The sequence below is a fragment of the Hippocampus comes genome, unplaced genomic scaffold (genome assembly GCF_001891065.2).
Source record: "Hippocampus comes isolate QL1 unplaced genomic scaffold, H_comes_QL1_v1.1 scaffold68, whole genome shotgun sequence".
Classification (NCBI taxonomy): domain Eukaryota; kingdom Metazoa; phylum Chordata; class Actinopteri; order Syngnathiformes; family Syngnathidae; genus Hippocampus; species Hippocampus comes.
Window position 1 is genome coordinate 4,120,990 of NW_017805625.1, and position 24,138 is coordinate 4,145,127.

Sequence of the window (24,138 nt, forward strand, 5' to 3'; positions counted from 1 at the left end):
TGTTATCGAATACATCCGTTATGAAGATGCTAATTGTAATATTTGAACGGTTTATTATTCTGACATTTGAAACCACATCAACAGGTGGTTAAGCGGACAAAAAATAAATATCCACAAACCAGATCTTCAGTACTGTTCAGTGCACCAGACCCATTCTGTAATCCACTTGCTTTAAACGCTCTACAACATCTGTCTGTGTTTGTGCAGAAATTCAACACCGCACATTCAAATCATAACATTTGTTTGTGGCCTGCTAGTGTGCAACAGATGCTTTAGTTATTGCGACACAATTTGTTGTTGTTGTTTTTTTTGAAGATGCAGATATTCAATGTCCCGTGGAATATTAAACCAATTAACGCTGTATCGCACGTACCAGATCCTATTTTAGAATCAGAGTTCACCATTTTTCACACTCTCAAGCAGATAAAATAACATTAAAGTTGTACTTGCAAGCATGACGACACTAAAATGTCTGAATCTACCTGACACACACGACTACAAAAACCTACTGACAGTTTTCAATTATTATCAGGATACCTGTGAATCTTTGTATCTTCTTTTAATGCATCAAGTATAGCTGGTCCAGTGGTGCCTGATAAAGGTCATCACAGTGAGCTTGCAACACTGTGGACCATCACATCATGCCTTCAAGCTGGCGTCCTGTTCTTATCACTGCACCGGCTGCTTACTTGGCGGTGTCCCATAATGGGTCAGTTGCAAAGAAAACCCAACAACAAGCACAAAACTGACGTGGCGTAAATGCATAGATGCATTCTCAAAGCGCCATATATACAGATGTAGATCAAATAATAACAATAAATAAAATACAAGTTTAGAAGATAATCAAATATTGAAAGTAGTCTCCTGGCCCCACCTGCCACTGTCTACAACAGTTATGGTCAGGTAAATCCTTCCCAAATGGATTAGATTAAGATTCTTACGGAAGCACAGAGTCACATGAAGTAAAGTGCACAGCTAACTACCCACAAATACACTGGGAGAAATGCATTAACCCTAAAATGGCAATTTACTTTACTTTAGCGTTGTTATGATGTTAGGTTGTACACACAATACGACACTAGAGTAGAACTATGGAACAACAATACATAAAACGATTGATGGCTAATTGTTTTCCAGAAAAATATAATACTCCTCTAATAAACAGATAATCATACACATAGTCCGTGGAGATCCAGAGTCAGAGCATCGCAAACACTTGCAGAAAAGCTGTCAGAAAAGCACTAGGATAAGAATTAACTATTTGCTGCCCAGGCTCAACGCACGGGGTCTATTCTTAGGCCACATCTAAACGGGTCCACCTTAAGAGGACCGGAGAGGCCGCATGAAGAGGAGCGAGCAAGGGGACGCCCTCCACCGCGCACGCCGGGCTCTTTAAGGGGGACTGGCTAAGTTAGAAGCTGTTAAAGGGACATGCCTTCCAGTTCGTCCAGCAACGCTAAACTGTCATGAATGAATTTTAGTATACAGCATCCATCCATCCATCCATCCATTTTCCGATTCGCTTATCCTCACAAGAGTCGCGGGGGGTGCTGGAGCCTATCCCAGCCGTCTTCGGGCAGTAGGCGGGGGACACCCTGAACTGGTTGTCAGCCAATCGCAGGGCACACAGAGGCGAACAACCACCCACGCTCACACTCGCACCTCGGGACAATTTAGAGTGTTCAATCAGCCTGCATGTTTTTGGAATGTGGGAGAAAACTGGAGTACCCAGAGAAAACCCACGCAGGCCAGGGGAGAGCATGCAAACTCCACACAGGGAGGCCGGAGCTGGAATTAAACCCGGTACCTCTGCACTGTGAGGTCGACACGCTATCACTGGATCACCGGCCGCCTTAGTATACAGCATCATTCAACAAATGGTGCACTTGAACGTTTTTGCATTTTACAGTTAAAGTATATATTTCTGATACATCATATTTTACTATGATGTATTACTATACTACTTATATTACTATACTATATATAAGGTACTATTAATATTTCCCAAAACACTGGTTGTACCGTAAAGAGTGAGGTTTATTGTTCTTGATAGTCTTGATTTATTTGGACATTCACAATTTAAGCAGATCCAATATAAGAGCTGTAGGAATAATTCAGTCTTTACAAACAAAATATTGCCAAGTTATGAGGTACTGATAGCTGTTTCAAAAAAAGGTCTTCTAACAAATATTCCAAATAGTTGTCTGTATGATGCTGTGCAGTTTTCCAAGTGCCGCATTACAATTAATGTATCGTGTTGCTTCTCGGGAATACTGTATAAAAATAAATGGCATAAAAATGTACTTCACCCAATGAGAAACTTAGCATATAAAAGTCGATATGCTGAAATCAGAAATGCTTGTAATATATTAAATTATTACTGAAATGCGTGATTTAGTTATAAGGATTCTGCAGTTCGTTGCCTGGCACAGTTGGAACACAATCTCCTGTTTTTCACATCAGGGCCTATTCTTCCGTCATTTTAAAATCACACTGGACAAACAACAAAGAACACAGTTTTCGTGTTTTTCACAATCCTCATGCATGTGGATGACTAAGGTTCGCTTCTTTGCTGGTTGCTGGTTTGCTGGTCCACGTTTGTCGATGTCGAAAGCCGCCTGGATTTCTGCGTGCAAAAAAGAAGACGCAGACGTCAGACCTCGCCTCCGTGCTTGCCTGCTCACCACCGCCGCCGTGAAATTGTTGTTGCAAACTAATTGTACAATTGTTGGCGGAATTGCGCCGTCTGCCGCTGCATGGACTGTCCGACCGGCATGCTGATGGTAGCTGCTAGACGATTATCGGATTTTTAGTTTTTTAAACACCGTGCCTTGGCGGAAAGGAGACGATTTCGTTTTATTTAAGGTAGCATGACAGGATCCGAACGTTAGCAGTAGCTAGCGTCATGTTGTCTGATGTAAAATTGGTGACTCGTTGCGTTCCAGATTGACGAACTGTGTACTTTAGGCTATACATTTCTGCCTCAACGTGACCACGTTAAGTGATATTAAACATAATTATCTTCCGAGGTGACCATATGGGCCAATGATATTTAGTTCGGCTAGCTGTACTGTGCTATGCTAGCTTGCTAACAGTTAGCTTAGCTTATGTACATGAGCTCAAGCCTGGGTATTATTTTTACACTTAATAGTCAATGTTTTTAAAAAAAGATACCCAAGAACTCTTGTTAAAAATTGGTGAAGTATAGCAATTATTGAAAGACGACGACGACGGCGCCTGTTCATCATGTATGTTGCCATTCGAATATCGAATTATCTTGCAGTTTGTTTCAGTATGCGTAAAATTAATGTCAGTGATTAATGATTTACATAATGCAGTATGATCAGATAGATCATTGAAAACGATTCCAGCGATATAAGTAACATCTTTCTGTGACAAATAAAGTTTTGACCTTTTAAAAGCGCACCAATATTTGGCCAACGTCTTAATACAGTACAAAGACAATAGTCGTCGAGATTTTCGATGTGACCTACTTTTGAAGCCGAGTTTCAAACTTGAATGGGTTTCATAAATCATTGCCCATTTCGGAAAGGCCGGTCTCATTGAAAAGCTTGCTAAATCGAGAAATGGACAAATAACAATGAATTAAAGTTATAGAAAGCCAGGGGTCCAGGTTTACTTAAGATAGACAAAATAGTCAAGATCAAAACAGTGATGTAGATGACAGTCAAGTGATGTGTGGTTTAATTTTGAACTCTAAAACATGCAGAAGAAAAACGAGTCAAGAATGAACAGTATGAAGCTAAGAAGATCCCCTCTTGATTTTTTTCCAGGTCCAGTGAAAATGAACGAACAGGAGGCTGGTGTGGTCTCGTTTGATGAATACGTGCGCCAAAAGGCCCGAACTGTACCCCAGCACAGGATGAAGGAGTTCTTGGAGTCCCTCTCCAAGGGGGAGTTCAGTCAGGGAGGGGCGACCACCACCACGACCACCACCACAGCAGCCATGGTTTACCAGGAGCAGACCAACAACTGCGTCTACACTGATAGCACAGAGGTGGCCGGCTCTCTGTTGGAGCTGGCCTGTCCGGTAACTTCCTTTATTGACTTATCATTCGTTAAATTGAGTCCGATGCATCCTAACCACTTTTTCCGCTGCTCATGACAGGTACAGCTTACCTCAGCGGAGATTTCACCCCAGCTTTCCATGCATTCAGAACCAGAGCAGCAGCAGCTTCAAGTGCAGGTCTGTTTGTACACTTGTTTCGTTATTATTTATTGTCCATTACCAAAAGAGTGAATTTACCAGGTCAAAGTATTTGTCACGCTGGAATCAGTTTGAAAAGTGCATAGCTGCTTACAATAATAGAATATCCAAAGTAAAAATGAACATAAATGATCCCTAAACACATTGCAGACATCTTTTTCCAGTAATTTGTTTAGTGTGTATTTCTGTGAGCTAATTAACAAAATAGCCTTCTCTTTAATAATGTGACCTATCTGATCATTTTTTTCCCCAAACAAGTTTTTTAGGTGTTTTGTGTTCCATTATTTTTCTTCATTCCTAGCAGCGTCATTTGTGGTAGTCTGGCTTTTTGATGTTTTAATTTCTTCCACTGTGCCAGGTCCAGATCCAGGAGCAGCCAGTTCTGCAGATGGCCACGTCCGCTCAACAAGACATGCAAGGAATGTCAACTTCTCAACTCGTGCCGCAGGAAGAGCTCACAGAGGAGCAGCAGCAGCAGGTACCATATCAAAAGAAAATGCGGTGAAATCTTGAAGAGATTAAACGAGTAATTGGTTTCAGGTTTGAAAAAGAAATCCCATCGAACATAATATAAATCCTAATTATAAAACCTCTATTTGTGGTACAGCCAAAATTCAAATCCATATTTGATCATTTTTCAAATGAATATTAAATATAGCTTACTTTGTACAGTCCATTTAGTTCTTCTCATATCATTGATAGTCCGGCCACAACAAAGACGATACTCCGCTTTCCTTTCAAAACACTTGTAGCGTTTAGCCTTAGCTGCTTATTGACTGGAAGCCTTGTGAGAGGGATGCAAATTTCCAAGTTCCACTGTACACCTTCAAGCACATCATACATGATGTCATTCTGATTGGTTGTCACAAAACGTTTTTTCTATGTCAACAGATTCAGGCACAGCTGGTTGCAGCTGTCGGCGGGGAGCAACAGATTCAGTTGGCAAGTGGTCACCAAATCCAGCTGCAAGGTACGCAGCAGATACAACTAGCGGATGGCCAACATATTCAGCTGGAGGCTGGCCAACAGATTCAGCTCCAAGGCGGACAGCAAATTCAGCTGCCCGGTGGTCAGCACATTCAGCTGCAAGGTGGGCAACAGATTCAGCTACAAGATGGACAACAGATCCAACTGCAGGGTGGACAGCAGATCCAACTTCAAGATGGACAGCAGATCCAGCTGCAAGACGGGCAGCAAATTCAGCTACCGGGTGGCCAACACATCCAGCTCCAGGGTGGACAACAGATCCAACTCCAAGATGGACGGCAAATTCAACTCATGGGAGGGCAGCACATCCAGCTACAAGATGGACAACAGATACAATTACCTGACGGACAACAGATTCACATCCAAACCATCGAGGCCATATCGCCTGCGCAGCAACAGAACTCTCCCCGGGAGACCGAGAGGCGGCCCGGTTCCGCCTCATCTGTTCTTCCACCCGTCAAGAAGCGCAAGGTTGACGCTCCCCTGACGGTGTCCTACGCCGTTCCGCAGGGGCAGCAAGTGGCCACAGTCATCGCCATCCCTCAAGGGCAGCAACAAAATTACGTGTCCCTGAGGCCCGATTTGCTCACAGTCGACAGCACGCAGTTGTACAGCGCCACAGGGACGATCACCGGCCCCACGGGGGAGACGTGGACCATCCCCGTTTACTCGACCGCCCAGCAGCAGGGCGTGACTCACATCACTATACCGCAGGAGACATACAACACGGTGCAACTCGCCGCTGCCAACGGCAAGCCCGGTTCATCGGCGAGGTCCGCAGATGCGCAGTCTGTGTCGAGCGGGACACAGGAAGAAATCGTACAGACGCTGTTTCCCGCCCAGTTCATGAATGGGAACATTCACATCCCGGTAGCTGTCCAGACAGTAGGAGGGACTTACAATACAACGCAGTCCGTGCACATATGGGACCCCAGTCAGCAACAGAGCCACGAGGACGGAAATGAACAACAAATTCAACTTCAGGTCAGTCTGGTATTTTTGTCCGTTTTCATCTATTTATTTAGTTATTCCCCCAACAAGCGTGCACCGTTGACTTATGACATACACCCGCACAATCTGTTGAGTTCCAATGCAAGAGCAAATTTAAAAACGTACTTTTACAAATGTAATCATAATCGGTTCTGACTGACGCTGTCGGGGAGTTATTTTTTCGAGCAATATGTTTCTTCTGTGGAAGTGTGGAGCCAGTTCCCATTCGGTGACGGCATGAATGTCAGTGGAAGTTGTTGTCTGTCTCTAGCGACCATTCCAGGGTGAAGTCTGCTTTTCTCCCGAAGTCAGGTAGGGTAGCACTGAGAACAGAAGAACCCCGATCAAGATAGATAAGCAGTATAGAACATGAATGGAGTGATAAACAACTCAGAACGGAGCAGCTTTTTTTTTTTTTTCAACCCCTCCGGTTTTCAAGTGAAAAAACTTTGGAACATGTGACTGATGGTTTTTTTTTTTTTTTTTTTTGTAGTTGCTCAGGTCTAGCGTTTTAGATTGATTGCTTCAACGTTAGCACTTGTTTTTGGCTCTGGGTTATATGAAACTGCATTTTCTGTTAAGCAAACCATTTGGAGGCTGAGAAAATAGGGAAAATCGATCAGAGCCATAACAAAAACATTGGGCATAGCCAATAAAACAATTTGGAACGTCCTGGGGGGAAAAAAAAGAAACAAACAACTGGCGTATTGAGCAACAGACATCGAGAACAGTTGATGACAGAAAGATTGTGAGCGCAATTCCAACCCTTTTGGAGGGGACTGTAGTCGACAACAAAAAAGAAAAAAATACGAATATTGATGAACCCAAGTCAATTATAATTATGTAAGCGCCAACTACAAAAAAAAAGGTGTTCAACCCCTTGTGCTCTTGAATTTGTAAAGCCAGATATTTATTGTGCAATGTTGTGGTGTTTTGATTGTTCCTGCCAACTATTGGTATCAGTTCAAAAATTAGTGGATGATCAGGCAAGTCAATGAAAGTTAACTTTTACATTGAAATTCAGTCATTGTTTGGAGGAAAGAAAAAAAAAAACAAAACATTCACGGTGTTTGTCTTGTACAGGAGCAAGGAGAAAACGATGCCAATGCCGAATCGTCAGCAGAAATTTTAGTTCCCGTCTCTCTGAAGCCAGATGAGGGCCTGGAAGTGTGGCGCCTTTGGGTCAAGAGGAAAAATGCCGAGCTAAGCAAACAGGACCAGATAAAGCTCGCACCCATTGGACGTACGTCATCTAAGAGACTCCCAGCAAGTGATTCGGTGGACCTTGAAAAGAAATCCTGTAACGACAAAAGCCGATGTCTTTTGTGCGCAGGTCGCCAACCGCTACGTTTTCAAGAGGACTTGATCTCCAGCGCGGTAGCCGAGCTCAATCTTGGTCTTGCCCTCATGACGCAGGAGGCCCGAGGATCAGAGGAGGAAGAATTTGCTCCAGATGTTCTGTATTATGTCTTCTTATGTATACAAAAGGTTCGTGATTCTTTTGCTTCAACCTGGTAACTCAATGCTCGATGAGGTTGTCTGAATCATTCTTTATCTGTTGTTTTTTTTTATTTTTTAATATAGTATCTCTTTGAAAATGGACGTGTGGATGATATTTTCTCTGATCCATACTACATTCGATTCTGTGAGAGTTTACATAAAACCCTCACTGGTTGGAAGCCCAGTGTTCATCCTTTAGGTAAAAAAAAAAAAAAAAAAAACTCCGCCTTACTCAACATTGTCATTATTTGTATATTTAGGACTTGGGGAATTCATTTTTTTATTTTTTTTTTGTCTGTCTTCTTGCAAGGTTACATCATTCCGAGTCATGTGACAGAGGAGATGCTATGGGAATGTAAACAGCTTGGTGCACATTCACCTTGGACTTTGTTAACAACTCTGATGTACTTTAACACAAAGTGAGTCCCCCCACCACCACATTTTCTCATATAGTGGCCTTCCACTCTACGACACTGCATGTGTGTCATCTACACCTGCTTTTTTGTGTGTGTGCAGTAGCACTATGTGGATTTGACAACCTATATTATGTCTTTTCCCATCATGACTGCTAGCTGACTGATACCGATTATTTTGAAGCCGAATAATATTCTGCAGTGTAAAATTCAGAGAACCGATTAATCGGACAATTAATTTGAAAAATAAGTAATGATTAAAATACCTTCTTTTTTTAGTCTCTTAATATAATTTACAGGCAGAATATTTGACTTTTTTTTTCTTTATACAGAAATAAAACCATCCCCCAAATAAATGCCTTAACCCTAATAGATGGCATTTACTCTGTGCAAATGCAGCTGTTCCAATGCATTACATGCTTTATTATTTTTTTTTGTGAGTGGGGCAGACCCTGTTATTCCCTGAAAAAAAAAAAATCACAAATTTGCCAGACAAAGCCCCTGTATAATATATAAGTCTTGCTTTGGTGCCAAGGAAGACATGAGGGGAGGAGGTTTATTTGGTCAGTCCATTGACCTGTCTAATAGGAAAGCACCACTTAGCTGCCATCTTGTGGCATCAATATAGAGGAATCAATTATTCGCAGGTGGTCGCTATTCACGGCAGGGCTCAGGTCTGAAGGGCGTTGACTCGTAACGGTCTCATATGCTTTTGCCCGCAGGTGTTTTCGTCTGCTGACACTTGAGCAGCATCTGAAGGTGGCCTTCTCTAAGGTCTTAAGACACACCAGGAAGAACCCCACTAACACGAAGGACAAAGCAACTACTATCCGCCTTCTGAAAGGGCAAAGTTCACATAAAGGTACCTTGTTTGCCACTTAATGGAAAAACAAATAAACAAAAAAAGCAAAATTTGTGTTTTTACCTGTTTGTGTGACTTCATTTACAGGACCGGATGACTTATATGACGAACAGATCGAGGATCCAGAGAATCCACTTCGTTGCCCAATCAAACTTTACGACTTTTATCTCTTTAAATGGTGAGTTGCACTCAAAACAAATATGCTGCGGAGAATATTTCTCCTTTTACAGTTTCTGCCTTCTCTCCCAACCCCATTCCAGCCCCCAAAGTGTCAAAGGTCGTAACGACGCTTACTACATGACCCCGGAGCACGTCGTGGCGCCAAACAGTCCCATGTGGTACTCGTCCCAGCCCCTCACGAGTAAGCAGGTGGAGCAAACGCTGGCGCGCATCCTGGTGGTCCGAGAGATCCAGGAGATCATTGGCGCCGCTTCCGAGAGTTAAAAGGAGGCGTGTGATGTAGAGCCAGAGGAAGATTGTACAATTCCGTCACTGATTGTTGACTCTGCTGCCCACCACTTGGCTCAATAAAACTCAGCAATCACATGGAGAACCCAATGAAAGAGTTGTTGAAGCTCGCTATGAGAGAAATTGTCCTTTAATGTTTTCAGACGAATCCATGGTCGATTTCAGGAATGTAAAACTGGACTGGGAGGGAAACGGAAACTGTTCCAGTTTCAAGTATTTTCAAGATGAGGGTATTTAACCGTTTACTCTCCTTTAACCTCATCCTTTTTGTTACCATGCCAATCTCCTTGCAGGGACCACTGCGCGCGTTTTTTTTTTTTTTTTTTTTTGCTATTGTGTTCATATGTACAAAGATGACCCTGTGCCTGTTTTCAAAGTGTGATCTAACTTGTCTCAAGGTAAAGTGCTACATTGTAGTATTTCGGGAGACTAGAAACTTTCTCAGGTCAAAGATTGTCATTGATTGAGAGACTCATAAAGACATTTTCAACATCATTGCATACTGATGATTAAATACAAGAGGACAAGTCCTTGCATCGGAAGTCATGTTGATCACTCTTCTATTGGTGGTTGCAGTATGTCATTCATATTTGGATGCCTCACACAAGTTTACACACATTTATTAAAATTACAATACACTGTACAGTATGTAATTTGAATGGTCGCGCTCAAAGTCACAAAGTAGCCGTTTCATCTTTTTCCTTTGGGAAAGTTAAATTCAGCCTACTAAGTGTTTGCGTGAAGAACTTAGGCATTGGGCAGACCACGCTGATGATGCCATCGCCGTCTTTGGGGAGTGTCAGTTGACGAGCGTGCAAGTGAAGCGGAAGATGTCGGCTCTTGCTTTGTTCAAGGCCAAGCTTTTTCAGCACGCGCTCTGGTAATTTCTGCGGGTCAAAATGTCAGCAGTTTACAAGTCAGTGCACAATTCAGAATACCTGTTGCATTTATGAGCTTGAAAAGCTATCTGGCATATTTTGTTGATGTTTTGTAGAGCACTCAAAAATCAAAAAATGTTTTATCAAGTCCATATTTAAAGCACGCTACCTGTGGTGCCAGTTTGCTCCAGTGTGAATATTTATGGTCGCCCAAAATGACGCATGTCAATGCAAATGCCATATGGACCCTCATCTGGTGCTTCACTCCTGTGGAAACAAGACACCAACTCAAAGTTTATCCCCCTGGACGTTTAATTTGATCCAGTCCTCACCAGTTAGAGGTTGCAGTTCCACAAGGCTACATCCTGCATGACTGTCCAGGACTTTGTACTTTGTGACGGCAGGAATGGATTGCCGATTGGCTCGAACTTTAGTTAGTCCGCTGCCGGTGTCGTTCATTCTGTAAACGGGGCTTAAAGCCATCTGCAATTTCAAATGGATGTAAGGAGGAGCTACAGCCAATCACGGAATAGGAAGCTAAGAAGTTTACCTTGTAGTGTGGCTGAGAACCGGTGATTTCTCTCTCGATGATTGGAATGTCAATCATGCCTTCAGATGGCACCGGCACGCCCACTGTGACAAGCCTAAGGACACAATTTTGTTTTCTTGTGCGCTTCTTTCACTATTGCATAGAGTAAAACTTCTTCCTGTTTACATTCTAGTGACTAATAAGAGAAGAGAGCAACTAAATGGAACAAATCAAGAGTTCAATTAACAATTGAGGTACTGGTGTCAAAGCATGCTTAGTGAGGACAACTTACCAGTACTTTCTCTGTACTTGATTACTTCTGTTGAGTTCCAGTACGTGCTCGGCCGCTTCTTCACTCCTGGCCAACAGGAGAGCACCTGTAATCTCCTTCTCCAGGCCCAGACAGGGCAGCAGCTGAGAATTGGATTTGACCCTCATACCATCCATCATTTTGGAAAGGACAGGAAGCACGGAGGAGATGGTCGTCTCCCCAGAGGAATCTTACAAGACAAACGGCACATTTTTAAACGTCCAAGCATAATTCCTCCCGTTGTTTGTGAATCTACGTTGTCACTTTTACTGCAGCTGTTGGAGGGATCATTCGTAAGTCAAGGCAAAAAAAAAATCGGCTTGTATCTACAAGCATTCGTTAAATTTGTTTTACCTCTGACAGGAACACCATACGGTTTGTTCAAAACGACTACATGCTGATCCTGGTACAGCACGCCTCGCTTCAGGTGCTTGGCCAGCACGTTGGGATGAATATTTTGAAGCTGAAGACTGAACCGTTTTAAGTCTGTCACCCTCTTCTGTTGGGGTGAAACATCGGGCTCCGCTGTCTGAGTATTGGCCCTCTCCTGCCGGAGCTTGCGAGCCAAATCAATGGCTCGAAGTGTAGGTTTCTCTCCTTTCCCATCATCTGGAGCTTGCCTTGCAGCCGTGGTCTGACCCCGGGTATGGTAAATAAGAGCCGTTCCCGAAGACTGGTGGCACTTTGTCCGTGTTTTTCTTAGAGACCGGAGAAGGAAGTTCCAGTCACCAGTGAATACATTTCTTGTACAATGGTTCATAGTGGCACTGGGAGTTAAAAAGATAAATCCTAAGCGTAGTCAACAAAACATGGCGTACATAAGAGTGTCGCATCTAAATACTTCCGGGTATGGTTGTTTCCGCCTAGTATTTCCAGAAAGAAAAAAAAACATCTCAAATCTATCGTTGAATTAATTAGTGTGTGGTGTTAAACGCACAGAAGTAGTTTATCCGAACACGATTGTACCATTTGAATAAAATAATTTCAAGAAAGGTAGAATTTCTGACCTATATACTGCAAAAGCTTATAACTTCCGTGTTTGTGATGTATTTTTCCGTCAATGTTGGTGCGTTCGTTTTAGAACATTTCAGTAGCCGTCTTTTTCGCGGTCATTGAAATCCTGGTGTTACCGAAGGACATTGCCTTGCCCCGAAGTCGTTTTACAAGAAAATAAACTTACCATTGCTTGAACATTTTAGCGCTAGTCTATCGTTGCCATTTTAAAATAAGTTATTTTCAACTGCTGCATAATTTGCAGTGCGCATTGACCGGATGCAATGAAATTGATCGAATTACATGCATGGAATTTAGTTTTGATGTACATTTTATAGTTAGGTTCGTGTAGCAAGGGTGCAAACATGAAAATCACGGACAGCGTGTTGAGGAGTTTCAGGGTTGCGAGAAAATATAAAGAAAATTCAGATAAAATCAATTGTGTAGTCTACAGTCCCAATGGCGAGAGCGCAATTTCAAGCAGCAACGACGACAGCATTGTTTTGTATGATATCACGGAAGGAACGTAAGTATGCAATAAATTTTGTGTCAATTTATATGTAATTTGAGTTTTGAGTGTGTTATAAATGTTAAGTCAAATACAGTATTACTCGAGTGTTACTTGTTGTTATGGTTGCGATGCAAAATAAAAGAAACAATCATTGTTAAATCGAGACCTCTTAGCATGCACTACAACAGGTAAAACATTTTATTACGCATTAGATTTTGCAGGTAGACGAACAAACTATCAGAATTGCGCATTTGCATTTTGGTCGTGTTTAAATTTGTTATGATCTCCCCTCAGGCCCGCTCAGACGGTGTACAGCAAGAAGTATGGAGCAGACTTGATCTGTTACACGAATGGGGATTCCCAAAACGTCATCTACAGTTCCAATAAGAAGGATGGTAAATAAATCTACACTGCGAAAGAAAAAAATGCTGTGGAACCCAATACACTTGTGTCTTGAGTTACGAATTCAACCGCACTCATTTTGTGACTTAAATCACTCATGTTTCAAATCAACTGTCTCCACTGAAATGAATAGAAAAGCCAAATTTTCCATTCCATTGCACTCCAAACACTGACGTATATTGTTCTTTTGATTTGTAGATACAATACGTTATCTGTCACTGACTGACCGCAAGTACATCAGATACTTCTCTGGTCACACTGCAAGGTGAGTAAAGGCACCACATATTTATTATAATAGAAGCATTACACTGGATTAAGAACGCATCTGTCCCAAGCATTTTAATTCCACTATGTACTTTTGTTTGGGCCCTGCCTTGCTTTCACATTCCATAATTGCTTTACAGAGTTACGGCTCTCTCCATGTCACCTGTAGCGAACACGTTCATCTCTGGTTCACTTGATAAAACGATCCGGATCTGGGATCTACGCACTGAAAACGTTCAGGTGAGTCACATGAAAGCAGACTCAAATTTAAGATAGGCCTGAACCAGGATGGACAAGATTGAAAGAAAATGTGGAACTGTTCTAAAGTGATTGTTACCACTGTCTGCCTCCAAGCCTTCTTGATGACCCGCCTGGATCTAAGTAGGTAGGAAAGCAAGTAGCCCAGAGATGTAAATGTGATTGTGAATGTTTTTTTCTCTGTTTGTGCATTGTGATTGGCTGGCGACCAGTCCTGGGTATACCCTGCCTCTCACCCAAAGTCGGCTGGAATGGGCTGCAGGTCACTTGTGACCCGAATGAGGACAAATGCGACAGAAAATTATTATAAGGCATCATCAAGGAGACTAAACAATGGTGTCAACTTTCGAACCTTGTGTTATGACACTTTTTTTTTTTTTTTGTGTGTGTGTGTGTGTTCCAGGGTCTAACCGAGCCCCTTGACAGACCCATTTGTTCTTATGACCCAGAAGGGCTCATTTTTGCTGTAGGGGTGGATTCGCAGTCCATTAAACTGTACGATGTCCGCGCTTTTGCCAAGGTACATTAGACATCCGTTCAGTGTGTTAGCTTGTTGTAACTTCTGTTGTGAATCGTTCTCTGTTAAATCGTTATTTTTAATTATATGTTTATTTGATTGATTTAGCATGGCTTAGATTGTATTTTGGCTCATATGTAGTATGCATGGGCCGACATTAGATTCTGACCATATGATAACTGTGAGCAAAAATATGCCAGTATTAAAATTAAAGCTCTAAAATTTTTTGAAATATTTGTGTGCATAAAAATATGATTTTCTTCCATTGAACATAATCTGTTTTAGTTGCAGACAAAATATAGAATATTTGATACATTAAGAAACGTGTAACATCTTAACAATAAATAAATGATAACATTCTTCTTCTGTTTAAATTCTTCTTAGTAAGTCACAGGGTCCCGTTATTGGTGAACTATTTTTAGAACAGATTCATGGGCTCATGTTGTACTTGGGGCTAACTAGTACCTACTGGCACCATTAACTTTAAAGAAGCGGCTCATAAAGCATCAAACGGGTAATCGGCCCATGCCTATACGCAGTCGTTTGTAGACAATGTAGACGTTACAAGGTAGGCGGCAGATGTTTGCATTAATGTGACTACATTTCCCATGATTCTTTGGATTGGAAACAGGAAGTGACTGTCGTTCCAGTGTGACACTAACATAAACTCCTGCTAGCCATCAGAGGCAAATGCCAGCGTAAAAACGAATGGGAAGGAATTTGGCGCTTTCATTGAATAAGTGTGGATTTACTACATACGGTAATTCATGATGCGAACGTCAAAAATATACAGCTGTGTGATTTTTATTTTTTGGAAAAGGGCCCTTTTAATTCATTTGAAATGAAGCTGAATCGCACCTGTGACTGGACTGGCCTGAAGTTCAGCAATGACGGCAAACAGATTCTCATCTCAACCAACGGGGGGATGATCTGCATCCTCAACGCCTTCACCGGAGACGTGATGCACAAGTTTACTGTAAGAGCCTTCCACGCCTGCGACGAAAACATGCAATCACCGTCAATCATCGTATTCTATTCGAACATGTGTATCGTTGCTCATTGCAAGGGCTACAACAACAGCAGAGGCTTAAACCTGGAGGCATGTTTCACCCCCGACTCCCAGTTTGTCATGATCGGTAAACCCTTTTTTGCTTTATTGTTCCGACCATCCATCCATCCGAGACTTTAACACAACTCTCTGTCTCCTCCGCATGATAGGCTCAGAGGACGGGAGAGTCCATGTTTGGAGCACAGAGAATGCGATGAAAGTCGCCGTGCTGGATGGGAAGCATCCGGGACCCATCAGCGCTGTGCAGTTTAACCCCAGATACATGACTTTTGCCACTGCCTGCACTAACATGGTGAGATAATACACAGCACATTATTTGACCTCGCGTACGCATGCGAATTTGACACGGGTGCCATATGCAAACACCGACGTTGGTACAGTGAGGTTTAACGGTGAAGCGTGAAGTTCCAGTGGTTGGCACATCGACCTCACAGTCCTGAAGTTTGGAATTTTAGTTATGAATTTCTTTCTTTATTAATTTTTTTTGTTTTGCCTGTGCTTTTCTTCGATTTGAGGATATTAGCTATTTTGTCAGTGATCATGCTAACGGTCTCATTTTTCGTAAAATATTTTCTCACGCTTGAGGCGCCGCTGTTGCTTTGCTGTGCGAAGCCGCCACCTTTTGCCGTCAGTGGGGGGGAGGGGTCCATGTTGTTGATGCCATAATACGTGATTGGCAATTCGCCGTCCTGCGCGGTGGTAAAGCCGATGCGTCGACTAGTTTGTTCAACCTCTAGTATCCGTAGTAATGTTCCATTTTTGTTCTAGCTGCAGACTTGTGAAAGCACGCTATACAGTAAATAAAGTTGAGTTGATTCGAATGCTCTCTAACACTGTCCCTTTTTTTTTTTTCTTGCCCTCTCTGCAGACATTTTGGCTCCCAAGTTTTGATGACGTGTAAAGATTAGAATTTGATATCAACTATTAATTTGTAATTTGTAACCTATTTACTTTGTAATACATGTGCGGAGTGTGCCAACATGAGACATTTGAATGCTTCTTTTGAAATATTTTTAAGCTCCTCAGACTCATGTTGGCTACATTTGTGGATACTGTATTTCTGTTTGATGCAAAAAGTATATTTTTTTAATGGAAATGTCAGCACCTGTTTTTTTTTTGTTTTTTTTTTAATTCTCAACAGAGTTTGTGATTTCACTTTGACCAGTGTTTCTGCATTTAAATGTTAACATTTTTATTGTCAAAAAAATAAATGTTTTACTTTTTTACTTTGTTATAATCCTGGTCTATTGTTATTGAAAAACTGCAAATCATACATATTATTGTGACTAATTTCCCCCCAGACTTTAGAGAAACTTTTTTGTTCAATTCAAATAGGTTAAAAAAAAAAATGCTGATAAAATAGACAATACTTTATGTAAAAAAAAAAAAAAAAAAAAAAAATCAAATTGTTGGTTCTAGCAGTTTGGACAAAAAAATTCTTAATTATTTCTACTTGTCCACCAACACATGGGCCACATTTTATGAAGTCTGGTAGTTTACAAGCGCTGAATCAATTTTTAACTTTTTTTTAATTTTTTTATGATTGTTTTAGTGCAGGAGTCACCACGGAATTATTTTGCATATCTGATGAGCTCTAATCTTTTTAGTGTAAGTGTCATGTGTGTGCGTGTGTGTGTATGAGTAGGGATGGGAGGCTGTATATATAAAAAATGTATGAATGCTTGGGTTATGTACTCACCCCTGAATGAATAATACACGATCCTGTCACAGGTAACCTCACGACGACACGCTTGTGTATCTGCCCTTGAATGCAACCAACCACATTGTGTTTATCCATAATTTCATTTTCTTGGATAGAGATGCTACTTTGCAAGGCGTTTAATTCCAAACTTCTTGGGCTGCGCTACCTACCCTTTGCCTTGGCGCGTGCATATCAGTTGGAATGATGTACCGTACATGTGTTTGTACAGTATATGTTGATTCGGCAATGTACATTATTTTTTAACAACCTATTTCTTGTAGAATTTGAACATCAACTTTTTTGGGGGTGGGGTGGGGGGGGTGTCTTTGAAATCACAGAGATGGCAACATACACACACTGTCCTTGGTCCAGGGAGCAATGTTGAATTGGTCAGATTCTCGCCGGGTGTCACATTTCTGTGAGCTGCAATTTGAGATGACACAGCTGATGTGAGCTCATGAACGAGCAATAAAATATCCCCGAAGATCAGCTACACAAGAACAACACCTGGGCACACCTGTGGCTCTCCAAGCCTGGTCGGCAGACTCTTGGAGCTGTGTTCAGTGATCCACACAGCAGGGGGTGTGAGGGGGTTTAGATCAGTAGTCAGGCTTCCATATCCACTGACAGGCGCAATCTTACTCATCCGCCGCCCAGTTCCGCAGATTGCATTTCAGGTGTGAAGAATCTCCAGCGTCCCCCTCGAGAGTCGGTGTCACTCGGTGTGCGCAGGTCCGTCTGTGTGCCATCAGCGGCTTCCTTCAGAGCCAGACGAGCGAGGACAGAGACAGAGAGGTGGAGCTGCTCCTTCCATGAAACTGACTGCTGACTGCCAAAATATGTCACACCAAACTGGGATCAATGGTATGCGTGTTTTTTTTTTCCACATTTCTTTCCGATTTAGTTCCATATTGTATATTCAGCTATTTCCGATATATCATTGCAAGGAATAAAACTTCACATTTACAGGCCTTTCTTATATTTAAAAATAATTTAGTAGAACTGTTAAGCTCACCTAGAAGTACCATTTTTCTACCTGTTGTGAATAAAATAGCTTAATGCCAGTGCGGACGAGAGGAATTTAAATGTCAGAATATTTATATTAATCATTTTAAGGATTTTTGTATATATACAGAATAAATGCTATGCATGGGATTTGGTAACAGGAGCATAGAGGGACGGTTGACCTGAGGTACACCTCACTCACCTGATCATGCATTAATCATGAGAGTGCTGTGTTTGGTAACCATGGTGACACATAACACATCACCAGATCTACTTTTCAGCACCAAAATTACGGGTTTGGATTTTAGGGATTGAAGAGGAGGTTTTTTTTTGTGTAATTATTATTTTGACATACTGTATTTCTAGGAAGAATATCATATGCCAGGCACAGCCACTAAGCCTTTTGAATGACAAAGTTGGGGTTTGATGTGACCAAAAAAATTACATCCCTCATCCCTTGGTTTCTCATCATTACAAGATAAAAATTTTTTTTTTTGTTTGAACAAATCACATTTGCAACTGCTTCACTTCTCTGAATTAAGTATAAAACATATTTTGTAGATTTAGATTTCGTGGTTTCCTTGACTTACTTACTTAATTGGTTCTAACGCAAATCACATGTATTCCAAATCAGCTTTAACGCAACACAAAAAAAAAAACTGTAATGTGAAGAAAAAGTAAAAATGTGACATAAAAGTCTGGCGCGCGCGCGCGCACACACACACACACACACACACACACACACACACACACTGTGCTACAATGTGCTGTGCCTTTACATAGCGTGAACTCAAGAGTGCCTTGTAGCTCGCTCGCTCTCTCTCTTTCTCTCTCTCCCTCTGATTCTTTCACTCTTTCTCTTTCTTTCTCTGCCTCTCTCTGGCTCTGTATATCTCTCCGTCTTGCTCTGTTTGCCTGTCTGTCTCTGACTGTCTGACGTCTGCCTCTCTCTCTCTCTCTGTCTCTCTGGATGTTTATTCTGTGTGAAAGGAAGCACAAGTGTGTTCCATGCTGAAGTCAGGAAGCCGGTTTCTACATTGCAGTTCCTCTAAGACAGGGGTGTCAAACTCATTTTTTGTCGCGGGCCACTTCGGAGTTACAGCTTTACTAGGAGGGCCGATGTAAAATCGCAACGTTATTTATTACCCATGACAATTTGACATTTCGGGACAGATTTCAGCAAGGATCATGAAGGTTGACACACATGGTTTGCTCCCGCGGGTCACATAAAATGATGTGGCGGGCAGGATCTGGTCCCCGGGCCTTGACTTTGACACCTATGCTCTGAGCGATCCAACTTTTTTTTTTTTTCTAACTTCAGTGGACTCAAAACAAGAAAAAAAAATCATCCGTACTTCGGTGTACTATTAAATAGAGCATCATCTTTTCCATTTTGTCTGCTACGCTTTTTATCATTTCAGCATCAACGGAGCTTAAAGACTTCTTGGCCCAAGCAAGGGGAGGTGCCATGAGGATAATGAAGATTGTCATCCAAAATGGTAAGCACACCATGTTTAGAGGTTACATCGATGGCATTCAGAGACATATTTTCGTTCCCGGCGCAAGTGTAACGCAAAGCGCAGTTTAATTGTGTGCATGGTTGGAGTCTTTCTTTCTTTTGCTATTTTGCTAAACTTTGTACAGGTAGAATTGGGCGTAACGGGGCGTTTGGGCAACTTTGTGTGCCGATGTGGGATGAAAACACGCAAAAATGAAGTTCCACTTGTTTTTATGCTGAGATTCTGTCAACCAAAATGGGGCCCAACATTTGATTTTTACCCGCAGAGAAGTTGGTGCTCGAGTCGTGCGGACAGCCCGCACAAAGCTGGGACAAGGACTACGACCACTTCCTGTTACCTCTGCTTATGCCACAGCAGCCGTGCTACATCCTCTACCGGCTTGATTCCCAGAATGCACTGGGATACGAGTGGATCTTCATCGCCTGGTCGCCCGATCAGTCACCAGTACGTCTCGAAAATGCATTGTGAACACCGTAAATGTGAATCACCCAGAAAAGGTGTTCACCAGTCGGGCAATCGCTCACTATGATGATGTTTGCCTTGGATATTTTCGAAGGATTGTTAAAAAGCGACAAAAGCAAACGTCCTTGGATCAGTTCTCAACAAAAGGTCAGGCAAAAACCACTTCTGAGAGAGAACATGAACTAAAAGAAGACAAAAACGACGAGGATTCAGTTAAAAATTTAATGACTATCATTTTTATTCTTTAGTCTTTCTTTTTTTACATGATGCACAACTCTCATTTATTGTGCAATAATCTCATTGTAACATTTATTTATTACATATTTTGATGCATGTTTATGCTTTAGAAAATATTTATGTCTGAATTTTGGGGCAGCTTGGAAGGGATTAGGACATTTACATGGAAAACGCGTCGCTGCTTACAAAGAAGAAAAAAAGGCTGATTTCTATAGAGAAGGAAGATCATTTCGTGAGGTTAAAAAGAATTGGAAGAACCGCTGCCACAATGGCCCACCGCCAATTTTTAAAAGTGTCCAGTGTACAGTGTAAAATGACAACAGTGAATTTAATACTGTATGTGTCGAGCAGGTCAGACAGAAAATGGTGTACGCTGCCACTCGTGCCACATTGAAGAAAGAATTTGGAGGCGGTCACATCAAAGATGAGCTTTTTGGCACAGTTGAGGTCAGTTAAAAAAAAAAAAGATAGCAGGTGGACCCCTGGAGGTATGTTTCTTCTCCTATTGTTTGTCTTGGCAGGATGATGTGTGCTTCCAGGGGTACTTACGTCACATGACCTCAAGCTGTTCTCCGGCGCCTCTCACATCAGCCGAACAGGAACTACAACAAATTCGAGTCACAGAGGTGAAATTGGAAAGGGGAAGAGAGTGACTTGGAATTTCAAGTGGGAATGTGAAAACAACTGAGTGTTTATCTTTTCTTCACAGGATAAAGTTGTATGGGTAAGCTCACATTTTCTGTTTGTGTGTCTGCTTGTGTGCGAGTTTGTGTGTCTGGGTGTGAGTGAATATGCGTGTGAATTTGTTTGTGTATCCTATGTTGGTGTTAGTGGGTGCGTGTGTGTGTGTGTGTGTGTGTGTATGTGTGTGTTTGTGTGTGTGTGTGTGTGTGTGTGTGTGTGTGTGTGTGTGCGTGTGTGTGTGTGTGTGTTATGAATTTTTGAGCTACACAACCTTTATTTTTTGTTCACAGGACGAGCGTAGACGAATTGGGATTCCTCGTGCACGAGTATGTAACATTATATACAAATACTTTTATGCATAGCATATGTTATATTTCTTGAAACAAAAATAAACCTCAGCAGTTTGACAAAATAAGTAAAAAAAAAAAAAGAGAATAAAAAACATACATAAAATGATTTAATAATAATTAGAACCGAAGGTAGTTTTACAGTTCAAATATTCAAATATCTCTTGCTTAAACGTTTATAACACTGCGACTATTAATTGTATTAATTAGCCTGGCTATGGCGTATAGCAGTGTGTTAGCATTAAGCTCGTGGCGAATCCTAAGGCGAATCCTAACGCAAAGTTGCGATATTTTATAGATATACACACACACACACACACACACACACACACACACACACACACAAGCACCTTGAAAAATTCCCAAGACTAGTCGTATCTCTTGGTACTACTGAATAACAATTTGAGTCATGTAAGTAAAAATGCATCTAGCGTTGGTGTGTAGTATGCAAATGATGACTTTTGATTCACTAATACTGCCTCTCGATCTCAGTTTATTGTCATTATTTCTTTATTTTTCTTGCCTGTACACCGTCTATAAACAGTCTGACATGAGCGGTTGTGTGGTGGCTTGTGGGTTAGGTTCCAGTGGAGTTCGGGATAGACAAAAGAGTCTCTCAGGGTCTCGCGTTCCCTTTACAAGAAGAGGCTAAGCGAGCACTGCAGCAGCTGAAGCAGAAACGGATCAACTACATCCAGCTGGTCAGATCTGATGCAACCGCTCATCCAAAATACAGAGAAAAAAAATGGTGTTTGCGTGACTTTGGCACGCTGAGCAAAGTCCGCTTTGTGTCGTGTTGCAGAGGTTGGATGTGGAGAAAGAGACCATCGAGCTGGTTCACACCAAACCAACAGAAACCCGGGAGCTCCCGTACAGGATCCCCACGGATTCCCCCAGATATCACTTCTTCATTTTCAAACATTCCCACCAGGGCCGCTCTCAAGAGGCACTGGGTCAGTGCGCAGGCCTCACGGGGCACTTGACTGTTTTTTGTTTGTTGTTGTTGTTTTTTTTAACACAAGAAATACCAAAAAAAGGTCACAATTATTACTTTGAAGTGTAATAAGAATCCATATGGAGCAGAGTTGAGTAGATTGTACTTTGGGTGTACAGTGTCGTTTATGGCAGCCATCTTCGGATGTCTTTGGGTCAAAAAGCCTCATTCTTTGTGTGCTGGGCTTACACCTAACAATTTTCACAGTCGTCTCAAATGAAGCAATGAAAGTCATTGTGATAGTATTTCACACACTGCATAGCACAAAGGAAAAAAAATAGAAAAAGTAGCAAGAGAGGATGACTGCAAAGAAAGATTGTTGTCAACATATTATACATGCTGTGAATTGATGTCGCTTCCAGTGTTCATATATTCCATGCCTGGGTACACCTGCAGCATAAAGGAGCGGATGTTGTACTCCAGCTGCAAGAACAGACTCCTGGAGGAGGTGGAGAAAGATTATCAGTTGGAAGTGACCAAAAAGGTACTTTTTTTTTTTTTTAACATTCTCACTTGTCACACCATACATCCATTCAGTTCAACGTGTACTCCGCCTACTGCCCAAAGACAACTGGGATAGGCTCCAGTACGCCCGCGACCCTCTTGAGGGTAAGCGGATTAGAAAATGGATGGAAAAAGGCAAAACGAGCAAAAGTTTATCCTTTTATGCTAAAATGTAACATCCGTGTTGTTAATTAAGGTCCTGCGGGGTATACTGTTCACTGACATATCGCGTGATGCCGCTAATGAACATCTTTTTCCCGGACTTTTGTCTCAAATTCTAGATCTCAACACTTGAGGCGCGGGGGGTATTTGACTGTTGAAGTTTCACTTGACTTCATCAAAATGAATCAATGATGCCCATCTGAAATTGCCAGTGTCCTAATGTGTGTGTCCAGATGGAGATAGATAGTGGCGATGGCCTGACAGAAGACTTCCTGTACGAGGAGGTGCACCCGATGGAGCACACCTTAAAGCAAGCGTTCACAAAGCCCCGTGGACCTGGCGGCAAGAGGGGCAACAAACGCCTTATCAAGGGCACAGGAGAGAACGGCGAAGAAATTTAAAAAAGATGCACACGCGCGCATGCACACACACATGCACGCACACACTACGCAACCGCACAAATGTGATATATATCACTTGAGTGACACTATTTCAATTGTACTTACTTAATTTTTGACCCCAAATAAAATATGGATACAAAGCCGGAGCAAAGCATCAGAAGATACTGAACCATTTAATTCACTTGTGCAGGGAAATGATGAGTCTAAGGGAGTTTTAATGTTAACTTATAAGACAGGACTGGACTGGATTTTAAAGGGGATATATTATGAATTAGACTTTTTAAAGGTGTCTCAGTAACATGTTTGGGTCAAAACACTCCAAAGGTTAACAATTATTGGACACTTGTAACCTTAGTTCATATCTCACTGAAATGAACAATTCAGGTATTTGCTTATCTCGTGCAAAGGAGTCATTGTATATCCCGCCCCATTTACTGTTGAGTCAGACTACATGTGGAGCAACGTTATGTAACAGTGTGGCGGAAGTGCAGAGCGGCTGGCTCACAGACACATTCTTAGAAACAGGCAAATAAAAGAGTGGTGCCTTGAAATGAGAATGACTTGACATGCAAGTTTGTCGAGATCCTAGCCTTTGTTCAGCCGATTTTTTTTTTTTTTTTTTTTTTTTTTTGCTTGCAAGCGCAGACTTGAGATCCAAGCCCTGCATGGTCACAGTGAACTCAACTCACATCAACATAAGAATCACTTTGGCAAATAATGAACGGTTATTCAAAAAAAGAGGCTTTAAACTGTTTATTGATACTCCGGGTTGAAGCTAACTGTCAAAAAGCAGAAAATAAAGTCAATTACATCTTATGTATTCTTTATCGTCTGCGAAGAACGACCAGTATTTGTGCTGTACCGGTGATCTTATTGGAGTTGAGATGAGCAGTATATCTCTCTGTCTGTCTTATATGCCCCTGCGTAGTCACTGTGGGTGC

At 41.8% G+C, this 24,138-nt stretch overlaps 3 protein-coding genes across 8 annotated transcripts; 2 read left to right on the forward strand and 1 right to left on the reverse strand.

Moving 5' to 3' along the window:
* The first annotated feature begins 2,395 nt into the window (after positions 1-2,395).
* LOC109522465 (glutamine-rich protein 1-like) lies at positions 2,396-9,943 on the forward strand. 4 transcript variants are annotated; one of them, XM_019881062.1, is made up of 12 exons: positions 2,396-2,559; positions 3,795-4,051; positions 4,130-4,207; positions 4,587-4,706; positions 5,120-6,199; positions 7,289-7,448; positions 7,539-7,693; positions 7,790-7,904; positions 8,016-8,124; positions 8,841-8,980; positions 9,068-9,158; positions 9,241-9,943. In XM_019881062.1, the coding sequence occupies exons 2-12, from the start codon at positions 3,806-3,808 to the stop codon at positions 9,422-9,424; spliced, it is 2,478 nt and encodes an 825-aa protein (XP_019736621.1). In that variant the 5' UTR covers positions 2,396-2,559; positions 3,795-3,805; the 3' UTR covers positions 9,425-9,943. The 4 variants fall into 4 exon arrangements, with proteins under 4 accessions (XP_019736621.1, XP_019736619.1, XP_019736620.1 ...); XM_019881060.1 differs by lacking the exon at positions 2,396-2,559 and adding an exon at positions 2,598-2,865; XM_019881061.1 differs by lacking the exon at positions 2,396-2,559 and adding an exon at positions 2,598-2,783.
* Positions 9,944-10,052: 109 nt separating this feature from the next.
* On the reverse strand, positions 10,053-12,135 carry rpusd4 (RNA pseudouridine synthase D4). Its single transcript, XM_019881065.1, has 6 exons — positions 11,520-12,135; positions 11,148-11,355; positions 10,877-10,970; positions 10,659-10,809; positions 10,496-10,593; positions 10,053-10,335 (listed from the first exon to the last, which is right to left on the reverse strand). Exons 1-6 carry the CDS (start codon positions 11,923-11,925, stop codon positions 10,123-10,125), a joined length of 1,170 nt encoding a protein of 389 aa, XP_019736624.1. The 5' UTR covers positions 11,926-12,135; the 3' UTR covers positions 10,053-10,122.
* Positions 12,136-12,234: 99 nt separating this feature from the next.
* Positions 12,235-23,754, forward strand: twf2b (twinfilin actin-binding protein 2b). Of its 3 annotated transcripts, XM_019881068.1 has the most exons (17): positions 12,235-12,684; positions 12,964-13,064; positions 13,270-13,336; positions 13,476-13,575; positions 13,997-14,113; positions 14,931-15,086; positions 15,177-15,246; positions 15,329-15,471; positions 19,677-19,850; positions 20,457-20,552; positions 20,627-20,731; positions 20,815-20,829; positions 21,080-21,115; positions 21,718-21,837; positions 21,939-22,089; positions 22,493-22,614; positions 23,030-23,754. In XM_019881068.1, the coding sequence occupies exons 1-17, from the start codon at positions 12,524-12,526 to the stop codon at positions 23,195-23,197; spliced, it is 1,902 nt and encodes a 633-aa protein (XP_019736627.1). In that variant the 5' UTR covers positions 12,235-12,523; the 3' UTR covers positions 23,198-23,754. The 3 variants fall into 3 exon arrangements, with proteins under 3 accessions (XP_019736627.1, XP_019736626.1, XP_019736625.1); XM_019881066.1 differs by lacking the exons at positions 12,235-12,684; positions 12,964-13,064; positions 13,270-13,336; ... (3 more) ...; positions 15,177-15,246; positions 15,329-15,471 and adding exons at positions 17,674-17,745; positions 19,308-19,385 and having other exon boundaries at positions 19,672-19,850; XM_019881067.1 differs by lacking the exons at positions 19,677-19,850; positions 20,457-20,552; positions 20,627-20,731; ... (4 more) ...; positions 22,493-22,614; positions 23,030-23,754 and adding an exon at positions 16,048-16,405.
* Positions 23,755-24,138: the final 384 nt, after the last annotated feature.